Here is a 12,647-nt window from a genome sequence, read left to right as displayed (position 1 = left end):
CCCCTAAAGGGCGACGATTTTACCACCCAGAGCAGAGGATCAGTAATGGAGGAGCGACACCGATCAACAGTGATGGACGCCGGTACCAGAGAGTCACAACTTCAGCTTTCTCCTAATTCAGTAAAATCTCTTCTTCAGATTCCATTTGAAAAATGAACATTGGTGGAGAAATTACAGGTTAAAGAGCCTGGCCCAGGTCAACACGACATCAAGGGCAAACAAACAACATATGTGAGAGGTTTCAGTGTAATTGGTACAGCAGAAGGGCTTGGCTAGTTAACTCCAGGTTTTGCTATTACTTTCCAAAACGGGAGGGACAGACAGCGTGGACTGCGACAGGAATTAGGGACACTAAACATTTATCTAAAAAAATTAAGAGACAAATGTACAGGAGCATATGGAGAATACGGTAAAGCTAGCCATGCTAACATCGCCACCCAACTGGTCGAAGGCCACAGAATTGCAGTGAAAAGTATGTTAACATATATATATATTGCTTATGTATATGTTGCCTTTGTGTAATGGCCAGACATTTTAATGTTGACATTAAATAACTGCTGAACATTTCAAGCCCATGAGTTGTGTTATAGCCCTGCAGTTCTTCTTTAATTGTACTGGGATGGTTACTGAACTAAGTAAATTTGGCACAGCCCCACCTAAAACATTTTTCACCAGCCACCACTTCATCTTAGGATGATTAATTAATGCAGAGTATTTAGTATACAGAGAACATAATATCCAAAGCAGCTTGCCAATTTTGAATTGTTTAACTTACAACATTGGCTGTTGACAGTTGTCTTCCTATTTCTATGAAGTTGGACCTATTCAAACTTCACTTGCAATGATAAATGCAGCATGAAGCCAAGTATGCAAATACTTATTCTAATTATGTCCTACTGATCAGCTTGATCTGTGTTTGTCTTTAATTTAACCACAATAGAAATAGCTTTGCTTGAAGCTATGCTTTGTTCTGACCAATAGTCTTTTCATAGTTTATTGTTGTATGGTGCTTCCATGCAGGTAGTTGTGAAAAACCATTCAAAGTAAACAACTGTCACAAGGCACCTCAATATTTCAATGCTTCATAACCTATTTGTGCAACTCTTTGAATTCATCACTACTAATGCTCATTTCATTCGTACTGTACACCACCTTCACTGCACTTGACACTAATACTGAAGGGGTTAAGGGCACATCAGACTGAATAGCACAAAGCTACATGGAGAAAAGGGTTAAAGACATGTTGCCTAGCTGACAGAGTTGGAAAAAGAAAGAGCAGTCAAGATGGTTGAAGGAGGTACTCACGATATTCTACAGTCGTGGTTTGGAGAGTTGCCACGTCGAGAGGAGTGAAAGAAGAGAAGACAAAATATAAGACAAGTTAGCAACACTTGCAGTTACTTCAGACAGACTGATTTATGTTACATTTCTCACTCCAGAGTTAATGACAAATCCTTCACCTTGCATGGAAAATTCCTCACCATAGTGAGCAAATATTAGTGAGCAAAAACAGAAGTCTTTTTAGAAAATGTACAGTATATTGACATCCCTGAACTGATAGGAGTAACACAGGTCAGATGAATGTCATATCATAAATCTGATGAAAATCTCAGTAGAATCAGAATATTTTAAGGATTGCTTATGGACAAAACAGTTTGATCAATTTAAAACTTAATGTGTAATTGAACAAACCATAGAAAACCCATAACGTTCAAGGTGAAAGAATTTACCTTGATTAATTTTATCAAAGACCGGTGTCAGTACTGTATATCATTCTGTTCCTAATAGGGATACAAGCAGATGGAAACAGAGCAGACCCACTGACATATGGAGAGGGAAGTGGGAGCGTGGGAGAGACGAGGCATAGATCATGGTGGGTGAGCTTTGTCTGTTTCAGGGTCATAATTATAAGATCTGGGTGACAGGTGATAATTAACTAGTCACACAGAGAGGAAGGCACTTATGTGTGTCTGTGTTGGTATCAGAGATGGGCACTCAAGTTCTCATATTTGATCCCACATAAACTGACTTCTGACTTGACTCGCAGCTTGTCCCTAACTGACTCCAGACATGACTTGGATCTGTGAATAATGAGTCTTCCAAGGACTAGTAAAGCACTGAACATGTTTTTACAACCCTCTCTAATGCTTCACAGCATGCATCTGCCAACTACGTACGTGACACATAGCGCCTAAACAAATACATAACATGCTGTGCTGCTTGTATCTACAGTGGCATTCACACCAGATGTTGTAACCTTTGAATACAGAGATTTCAGAAGCATTAGATGTAACAGAAAAATAAACCTGCAAAATGGATGATGCATCTGATTTCAAATCATGTCTTAGGTTTTGATTGTTGCAAATTAAAGTAACAATTTTCACAATAGGTGGATCATCCCAGAATCTTTGTGAAAATGGCAAGGAAAAGCGTCATACCCATGTAAGTGTCATTACCAGTGTTTAAACAGGATATCATTGAATTTCATTTGATGTTAAGTTGCATGTTTTCTGATAATTTGAAATTAAAGATGAGAAGTCCATTTAACATTCGTACCATTGCTACAGTGAAATACTTATAAAACAGAATTTCAATTTGGTTAAACATGTATTTGAATATTGGCAGCCACTGATTTCGACATAAATTAATGAATCTAAACAGTAAAACAAAGGTGGACGGACAATGTTTAGCTAATACTTCATTTATGGGTGACAGTTGATTGTATGAAGCTCATAAAGTATGCTATAATACTACCAGTCCAGTATAATTTAAGCTGTAAGTCTTGGAAGGACAAGGCTGAGCCATATCCTGCCAACACAGTTATGGTTCAGCAAGAGTTCAGTAATGTACAGAGTGGGAGTGAAGCTGGCTCTCCAGGCCATACTCACGCCTGCATGGTGGTGGTGGCTGTGTGAAAGCTGAACATATTCTCTTTGGGGAACCAGCTATTAGGATTGTCCTCTGCAAACACACAAAACAAAAGGAAGGCGTAGTAACCACAAGCAGAACATTCAACCACAGGCCTTACAATCAGCAGAGGAGGCTAGTGAATGTGAAGAATGAAGAGTTTTATTGTTTTTCTGTTTTATTCACTTAAAATTTAGGGTTTCTTAAATAATTACTTTACAAAGTGTAAGGAAACACATGAACCACAAAGCCTTCGAAATGACAGATGTATTTCAGTTCCCTTCATTCTTCCATACTGACCCATCTTCTCATGCCTCTTTACCCCTGTCATCAGATGAGACTCTGTCCTCGCTGTACATCCTCTCCAGTTTCTTGCGGTGCTTCCCTCTATCTCGTGGCGAGGTATCCAGGTCAAGGGAGCGCTGGCTGTGACAAGGAGCGCGAATGCAGGCCACGCAGTCTGGGGTGGAGTCGTCACGCGACCCCCCTCTCCTCATCCCCCAGTCCCGTTTGTTGGTATTGCCAGAGCTCTGCAGGGGCTGTGATGATGATGCTGATGGTGGGCCCCCATGATGCTGGTGAGCAGGGTGATTGTTGCTGCGGTGATGACTACTACGATGATGGCTGGCATGGGCAGCTGTGGGGAATGGCTGGCTGGTGCAGGATGGGTTTTGGTTGGTAGTGGCCGGGGCCTGGGACATGGACTGCCCCCTCGAGCCCTTGAGCACCTCCAGCTCCAGGCTCTCCTGACTGCCACGGGCCCCCAAGGTCATCCCACCCTCCCTGGTTATTGTGTACACCCTGGCTGGCTTCACCGCTACACTACCTTCTGGGTCTCTGGAAGTTGGTGGTTCCTCTGCGGAGAAGCTGCGCTCAACAGACAGTCGACGTTTGGAGGGGCCCAAAGGTGCTGGTGCTTGGAGGGTGTTGACCAGAGGCTGAGATTGTGGATGAATAGTGGGACTGGATTGGCTGGACTGGTTGGATTTATCTATGAGCAAACAGTGATTCTGTGGTTGCTGATTGTTGTTATGTAAGCGGCTGATGTCTGGAGAGTCACAGTCTTGGCCAGTGAAGGTGTCAGACAATAGATGATCTGGAGACAAATGGAAAGAAAAAGATAGACGATTGACAGTAACCAGAAAGCAAAAAAGTGACAAATAATTAATGGTGTCTGTAATTTATAAAATTTTTAAAATGAGTATTAGGTAAATGCCTTTCATCCATCCATCCATTATCTATACCCGCTTATTCCTAATTCCCCAGGGATCTCCTGGAGCCTATCCCAGCTCTCTCTGGGTGAAAGGCAGGGGTCCACCCTGGACAGGTCACCAGTCCATCACAGGGCCACATAGAGACAAACAACCTCACACACTCACACTCACTCCTATGGACAATTTAGAGTCACCAATCAATCTGACATACATGTTTTTGGACTGTGGGAGGAAACCAGAGGACCTGGAGAAAACCCACACAAGCACAGGGAGAACATGCAAACTCCACACAGAGAGGCCCCTGATGGGTTTCAAACCCAGAGACTTCTTGAAGTGAGGCAACAGTGCTAACCACGCAACCACAGTGCAGTGATAAATGCCCAACATGTTAATCTAAATGAACAAAGATACTGTACTGTCTTCCTTTGGGGTTAGTAGCTTTGGCGACAGTGTGGTAAACATTTATGAGCCAGCAAAGCTTTTGGCAAAATGAGAGGGAAAAGCACAGTGACAGAAAAGAGCAAGAAAAGAAATGATGAACAATTTGGAAATGGATGAGCTGGTACTGTATGTGCATGGCTCTAGCTGACACAAAGGCCCCATTGTCCTGCAGGGTCTTGGAGGATGGATTCTCCTCCCAACAGAATAAGTAGCTACAATACAGCAGGCTTGTAAATAAGTGTTAGCTCAGGGGGATATATGAGTTTTGTCATGGGACATACTTGTTTTAGCATGATACTATTAAAACCTGTAACATTTGACAGTTTCATTGTATTATAGGTTTACTATTTTGGTAAGGGGTATTTTTAAAAGTGTTATCAAACCAGATGGTGGTGTTTAACATTGTTTGTAACACTGTGTATTAACTATTGTTGTTGGAGCCTTACTTCTACACCCAAGCTAGATGGGAACATGCTAGCACTAGTCAGGCACAACAGCTCTCCCAAACCAGCTGGCTTGTAAACAGTTAGCTAACTAGTTAGTTGCTGTTAGCAAGCCAGTTAGCCTTGCTGCTAATAGAACAGTATGTAGCCAGAGAGACAATAGTTTCATGTAGTTCAGTAAAAGCCAAGGCATCAGGACCGTTTCTTGCTGGGTAATATTCATCAAAGTTAAACTTTGTATACTTCTCACAGATTCCCATTAGCCCAGCAAGTGACAGGACAGAACATGAATTGATTTCACTATGAAATGTTGTGGTTTTAAATGCTGATGTGACCTATTGACAAAGTCAGCGTAATTTACTTTCGCTTGGATTCGAGTTGAGGCAGCTGCAGCTCAGTAGCGTGTGAAATTGATCCCAACAACAAGCTAAATGCATTTGTCTGCAGTTTTGCTGATGAAACACTGACCATGGCAGGTCATTTTGGACATTTGGTGGAATAAAAGGTGAAAACAATGGCAGTTACTCAGCATCTCTGATAAAACTGCAGCTGCAGTAATTTGCTAAGCATATTTGAAGCTTTTCTTACAGTGGGGAGGCTACTGTATTATAAGCCAGAATTTGTTTTACTGCAACATGCCCGAGAAACAGCAACAAATTTGTCACTCCACTGTGCTGTACTGTCTGGTGTAGGACTATAAATGCTCCAGGCTTTATTATTCTTTGCTGATCTTCAGTATTAGTTGCTAGACAAGGTCTTACTTTTGGTTTGTGTGCCACTTACCTGCTCCGTTGCGGTTCTCTGGATTTGTGGACAGGTAATCTCCAAATGCTCTGGCTGCTCTGTAGAGAGACAACAAGTGCAGAAATTAATACTGAGCTCTGCTGCTCAACCACCACAAAATGTCTGCAGGCTCTTATCATGCCCCCTTCCTCTGGATAACCTCCTCTCAGACATCAGACAGTCTCACCCAGCTGAAACATACAAATCCAAACTTAATTCATCTGTACTCGGTAACTTTAAGTTAGTGACATAGTCGATTACTTGATTTGTACTTGTAACCATTCTCCCACAGGTAGGTAAGCCACAGTCATTCTATTAATCCAGGCATGTACAGTATAGTCCATGCTCTTCTGGTGGACTACTACAAATATTCTGAAAACCACTGCACCCCTCTAATGGTTCATTTATTCTTCTCCCTAATTATGTGTAAGCATCAATGCGTGCCTGTGTAGACAAAGGGGTTTTAGGTAAGTGCAGTTTACTGAGGGTGGCAGAAAGGTCGACACGCGCAGGTCACCAAATCTTTCTTCCATCTTTTCCCTGCTTTTTATTTGTAACCTTTTTTTTCTGATTTTGCAGTCTGGATAAATTGTGTCAGATACTATTGACTGGATTGTAAACCCAGGTAGGCATATCTGTGATTTGTGAAACTGGCCTATGAAAATAAAATTTGGGTTGACTTGATTTGAATATAGTCAGATGATGTGGCTCACAAAGAGTCAAAGTTCACAAGATTCTGTCTACATGAAGTGTCATTGCCATTACATGTCATGTGCCTAATCTACCGTTTACTGTATGTACTGTAGATTACAGCCCTAATACTTATCATAGTAACAGCCATCCAGTAGTAGTAGTATCTTACCCTATATAAAATGAATGAATGGGGACCTGATAGAAGAGGTTATAAATCACAGAAGGGAAATTGTTTAAAGTGAAAACTACAGTTTTCCTCTCCTACACAGCTGTAAGGTCCCACAGACTATAACACTGTGTGTGACGAAATAAATGGGCATAGTGTCCCAAACATATACATAAAACATAATGTCCTCTCTTAAATATAATTGTCCTCTTATAATTCTCTCAGCACTGCTGCTATCAGGCTTTAGCTTGGCATTATTGGGTTTCTGAAACAAAAATTACCGTTTTCAGATGAATTTTTGTCCAAAGCTCTGGTGAAAACAAAATGCCACGTCCTGTACTCTGCACTGCTACACAACTATATCTATAACCATATGGTGCTAAAATCATCCCGGAGTGTTGCATAAATAGGCAACAGTGACATGGTGCACCTCCTCTATAAAGAAGGAGCAGTCTTGAATAACAGTGATTAGCTCATGAGCAATAGTGAAGCCACAGGGCCTCCAAGCCTCACTACATTGAAAATAATTCTAAGTACATAATGGGGCCATTCTACATTATTGTAATCTTATACTGTATAAAACTTTCAGTATATCTCTAGGACCTATTATAAATGGAGTGCAAGGGATTCAACTCAAATGACTTAGCCTATAAATTTAAAGGTTTCATAGTCGGCTATATGTCTGTATTCAGATAGAAACACTTCTATTTTGATGTGCATTTATTCAATTAAAATTGCTAACATCCCCATACATTAGTGTTCTCTAGAGGGGATGATGTCCATACATAATTGGCAAATGTATGCTAGTTATTCTGTACCATAATTCAAAGGATTTGGTAACATAGAATTCTCAGGTTACAGGAGCGGGCTACTTGCTGCTGGGTTTTATAATCTGGTGATTGTTGCCACCACATCTGACCCGTGAGTCAGAATAAGTAAACATCAGTGTTTCTACTGATTGAGTGGATGCTAGTCAGTGTTTTCTACCTTCCACTTTCAGAAGTGGAACATAACACCAAAATGGGTTCTTCCATGTGCTGAATGGTGTAAAACTACCCTCCCATCCAGAATGATAAGAGAGGAGCAAGGGCATGAGGAAGAAAAGAAAATTTGTGCTGTTCTATCTGCTTGACTCGTTGCCCTCTTACCAATAAAAGTTCCATATAATCTGCTAAGAGGAAAAGAAGACAGTATAAACTGCAGCTGGGTGAGAGAAAAACAGAAATAAGGATAAAAGGAATATTAACTCCTGTTTCATAACTCTGTGTTACCATTTGTCTTTTTTAAAGCGCTTATACTCACACAATGCAGTTCAATAAAAGTGGTTGGTGGTAAACTCAAATAGCTCCCTCCATTTTAGATTCTATCCATTCCTTCAAAGGTCAGGGCTGTCATGATGCCTTGCAATTTGTCAACAGCACAAACTTCACCCAAGTTGACCTCTACATGAAAAGTTTTGTAGATTTGTTTCAATTTACCCCTTTACATTTGCAAATCCACTAACTGTAGTGATTCCACCAGGATGTAGTGGATTTCCACAGAATTTTGCCATTTTAAAAGCCAGTGCAACCAGGCCCATAAGCAACATCTATTCATCCATTATATTTGTACTGTCTGTTATTCCTATTTACGGTCACAGGGATCTCCTGGAGCCTATCCCAGCTCTCTTTGGGTGAAAGGCAGGGGTCCACCCTGGACAGGTCACCAGTCCATCACAGGGCCACATAGAGACAAACAACCTCACACACTCACACTCACTCCTATGGGCAATTTAGAGTCACCAATCAACCTGACATGCATGTTTTTGGACTGTGGGAGGAAACCAGAGTACCTGGAGAAAACCCACACAAGCACAGGGAGAACATGCAAACTCCACACAGAAAGATCCCTGATGGGTTTCAAACTCTTGCTATGAGGCAACAGTGCTAACCAATTATACACTGTGCTGCCCGTAAGCAGAAACACAGCACTCAAATTATAAAACACTGACAGTACCTTAACATCATTGTCTTGGCTGACAGTACAGTACTGACAGAAAAAGGCTGGATATAGGTGAAATAAAATTTTCCTCACTGATATAAGTAAACCATGGACACACTGTATTATGTTGACATAAAATATTCAGTAGCTCCCTAAACTCTCTTAAGATCTGATCCTAATACCACAAACTCACCTTAATGCTGCTCTGATCTACCATTTTAAATAAACAGTGGATACAATCACTCAGGCACTATGATACAGTAGCGTGTTAGCATTATTTAGAGAGTTTGTTTTGTTCCATTAAACAAATAAGCACTTCTTGATTCTGCCATACCCCCAACAGCACACCTAATTAGGCTTCTCACAGTTCCCCATACTGCTCAGAGTCAGCATCAGCTCTGAGCTGGGAAGAAAACTGGGGATTTGGGCTGACTCTAGACCTTTTTCACAGCACATAATTGGACTAATAACAGAAATAACACAGGTGGAACTAATGATCATCACGGATGGCTCTGTTCTATTTAGGCATCTCAGAAAGTCATGTCTGCACAATACCAAGGGCCCTGGAACTGGAGCAGCTAATTGGAATGAAGCCATTGATAATGTTTTTAGTTACACCTGTGCCTTTCTCATGACTAAAAATGTCCTGAATGATGTCATTCAGTCACACACACACATGCACACTCACACACATGCACTCACACAAATCCACACACACACAAACACATATCACACACACACACACACACACACACACACACACACACATATATATGTATATATATACACGTTCCTTCTTTACAGCTAAAGCAAAACTCAGCTCCTCGGGCAAAAGTGAATATCTGATCAGCCATAATCATAACTGTCACCTCCATTTTTAAATGCATTCACCTTTTTTTTACCTCACGTGGCTGCTGCACCAGCAGTTTACCCTGTGCTTTTGGAGTATTTTTTTTTTTTTCCTCAGCATGTTTTCAGACACGTGACATAAGTAGGGGGGAGGAGGGAAAAGAAGAAGCACAGTGACAAGAGGGAGATGTGTTTCTAAGACCAAAATAGAAAGGAAGGAGGGAGTGGGGAGTGGGCTGGAAGCATAATAAGCAAGGAAAGAGTATTAAAGAAGAAGTGGAGGGGGGCGGACAGGAGACTGATGATCCAGAAACTAGATGATATTATGGTCTTATGAGCTGGTCATACGGCAAGCTTCTCCTCACTCCTCTCAATGTGTGAAGGAGTTGGCTGAGTCTATACAGGTACATATAGGAGGAGGCACATAAGAGCGGAGGAGCATATAGATGCCTGTGGACTTGTCACATCTAACAGTACGGTGGTGTAATCCACAGAGCTAGAGGAGAAACCAGAAATGCCTCTGTAGTACAGACATAAGAATAAAGATGTCTTCTGCCAGCTTTGACTGGATGTGTTGGAGTGTGTAAAAGAGTTTGTGTCTCAGGTATGTGTATATTTTTGTTGCCATGTGTACTATGAAACATTGAAACAAATAAATAAGTGGCTGTATATCATGTAGACATTTAGAGGTCCTTTATTTAAACACTAATGCAGAATCTACATATCTGACTCAGAGTTAATGTAATTTACTATTAACAATTAGCCCCGTTCTATACATAGATAGAAGTTACTTTTCTTTTTCTACAGAGAACCCATTAATATTATCCCACGAGTCTGCAAAAAATATTTGTAAATAATGCACCCTGACAAACTCAAAATGTTAACTCTGCATCGCCTTGGATTTCCTCTCTGATCAATAAAGTATCTATGTAATTAGACCCCACCCCCGACCACCTGACTTTTTTTTTAAATTTATGCAGTAGATGTATCCATGGTAAAACATTATGTTACGTTGATCTGTAAGAGTGTAAGTTAAATCCCTGCCAAACAATATTCTGTCTGTGTGTAACTGTGTTCCTGTGATTTCCCCATGGTCTGATGCTGTTTCTAATGACTTCTTTAAAGCTCACACTTTTGTGCTGTTCTTTTCCAGTGACCTTCTGCTCACTCTTCCCTAACCCAGGGACATTTTAACTTCACCAGGTGTTTGTGGTCTTGCACCTCCTTCTATTATGCATCACCCCTGATCTTTGATGTTGCCTCTCACATTTTATTCTTTCTACTCTTCCTAATCTTTCCCTTTCTATTCTTCTTTTGTTTATCCCACCTCATGTCATCTTCCTTATTCTTCAACCATCTGAAATCCATCAAAGTAAGGGCCTTTCACACTCACCCTGTGACTGATTTGTACTCAATTCTAGCCACAAAACTTGTTTCACATAGCTGCCTTTGAAGCAAGAATTGCTGAAAAACAAAACTCATCTGTTCCATGCACCACTGAAATGTGCAAAGAAATGTGAATTTGTTTTGTAAGCATATCTGAAGCTGCAGGCAGGTAGAGACATCAGTCATACCAGAGGTGGATGACATGGATGGACTGGTATCCAATAAAAACACAATATCATCCCAAATGCATCATCTAAGCAATACAATAACTGAGACAGCAGCTATTCTCTTCAAAGCGAGGCTGTGTCAGCATAAACCCCAGATTTTTACTGTGATAGCCTGTAGGGTGAGTGTACACTCAAAAACAGCTGCAGCTGATAGAGACCCCCATGTCACATCCACTACCCAAGAAATGATCAACAATCAATGAGGGGACTGCCAGCCACCTTACCACTCACCTTGCTGCCTCTGTTGTTAACACAGCATCATTACAGCCGAGTGCATATACACTGTTAAACTAAATGAACTTAGATGACTGTTAACCATAACTGTATTAATTAACAGTACTAATTTCTTACAGACTGGTGACCTGTCCAGGGTGGACCCCTGCCTTTCACCAAAAACAGAGCTGTGATAGGCTCCAGCAGATCCCTGTGACCTTAAAATAGGAAAAAGCAGGTATAGATGATGGATGGATGAATTTCTTACTCTTTAATTGGCAGCCTTTCTTGATTTTGCAGTTTATTTGTACTGTATGTACTGTAGCTATGCACTATACAATATATATATATATATATGTATATATATATATATATACATATATATAATAGTTTTATTTATTTTTAATATGTCTTTGATGTAGTTTAATTTGCTTTGGCTCACTTCAATAATCAATACAATTTGTTTTTTTTCCCAGCAGTGCCCAAACATTTGCTTAAAACTTTAAACAGTGGCAGTCTGGTTTGTGTCTATTATTATCTCTATGTGTCACTGTCCATCCTGTCTGTCTGCACACTGGGAAGGTTGGTTAATAAAAGGCTGATGACTTCATTAAGAGACCCTTGCTCTGCAGCGCTCTACTGGCAACAAAGGCCATGAGTCAGGCAATTACCATCTCTCCCAAGAGGCTGTAAGTGGGTTCATCAATAGACTGGAGGAAAAAAACACATGGAAACTCTCTCATCTAAGGAAACAAGAGGCAGGACCCTCACTCATGAAGAAGCAGCTTCGGGTTCAGATGGGATGAGGTCCGTAATGTTGGATTTGGTGACACACTGGGCTGATACTGGAGGTCTCTCTTTTATTAAAGAGGCACTGGATTAGATGTTTATTGCCCTTTAGCACTAAATGGCCATAATATATTTCTCTGGAGAATGAGAAGGTTATGACTTTTGTGGGTTTCAAAACTCAATTTTCAGCCCACTGTCTCCAGTCTCGTCCCCAAGTAGAGTCTCAAGACACTCCCCAAACTCCTAAGCACACACACAAAACATCAGTTCTTTTAAATTCTTGGAGCTAAAGGAAACTAAAGAAACCTGCATCATTTGCTCACTAAATGTCTATGTTCAAACTCTGGTTGATTTAATTCTATTACTAGAAACCAGAAACTTGATTAGTAATGAAATGTCTGTAATTAATAGGAGGAGCTTTACTGAGATTGCAGTTCAGTCTGATTGTTAATGAAGTTCAGCAGGTCAACAGGCTTTTCAAGGGTCCTTTTCCATTTTATTTGAAAATCTAAAATGAAAGCTGAATGCTGCAGCTGTTTAAACAGTGAACATAAAT

General features: G+C 40.7%; 1 protein-coding gene across 1 annotated transcript in view; it reads right to left on the bottom strand.

Annotated features, from left to right (window-relative positions):
* Positions 1-12,647, bottom strand: part of nsmfb (NMDA receptor synaptonuclear signaling and neuronal migration factor b) — a 37,006-nt gene that overhangs the window by 20,747 nt on the left and 3,612 nt on the right. Inside the window, exons 2-5 of the mRNA XM_026322601.1 lie at positions 5,789-5,847; positions 3,230-4,003; positions 2,889-2,961; positions 1,306-1,311 (exon numbers count right to left, since the gene is read on the bottom strand). Coding sequence (XP_026178386.1) covers positions 1,306-1,311; positions 2,889-2,961; positions 3,230-4,003; positions 5,789-5,847 — 912 coding nt within the window. The remainder of the gene's footprint in view (positions 1-1,305; positions 1,312-2,888; positions 2,962-3,229; positions 4,004-5,788; positions 5,848-12,647) is intronic.

Source organism: Mastacembelus armatus, chromosome 9, assembly GCF_900324485.2.
Source record: "Mastacembelus armatus chromosome 9, fMasArm1.2, whole genome shotgun sequence".
NCBI lineage: Eukaryota > Metazoa > Chordata > Actinopteri > Synbranchiformes > Mastacembelidae > Mastacembelus > Mastacembelus armatus.
This window is presented reverse-complemented; position numbering and strand designations above follow the sequence as displayed.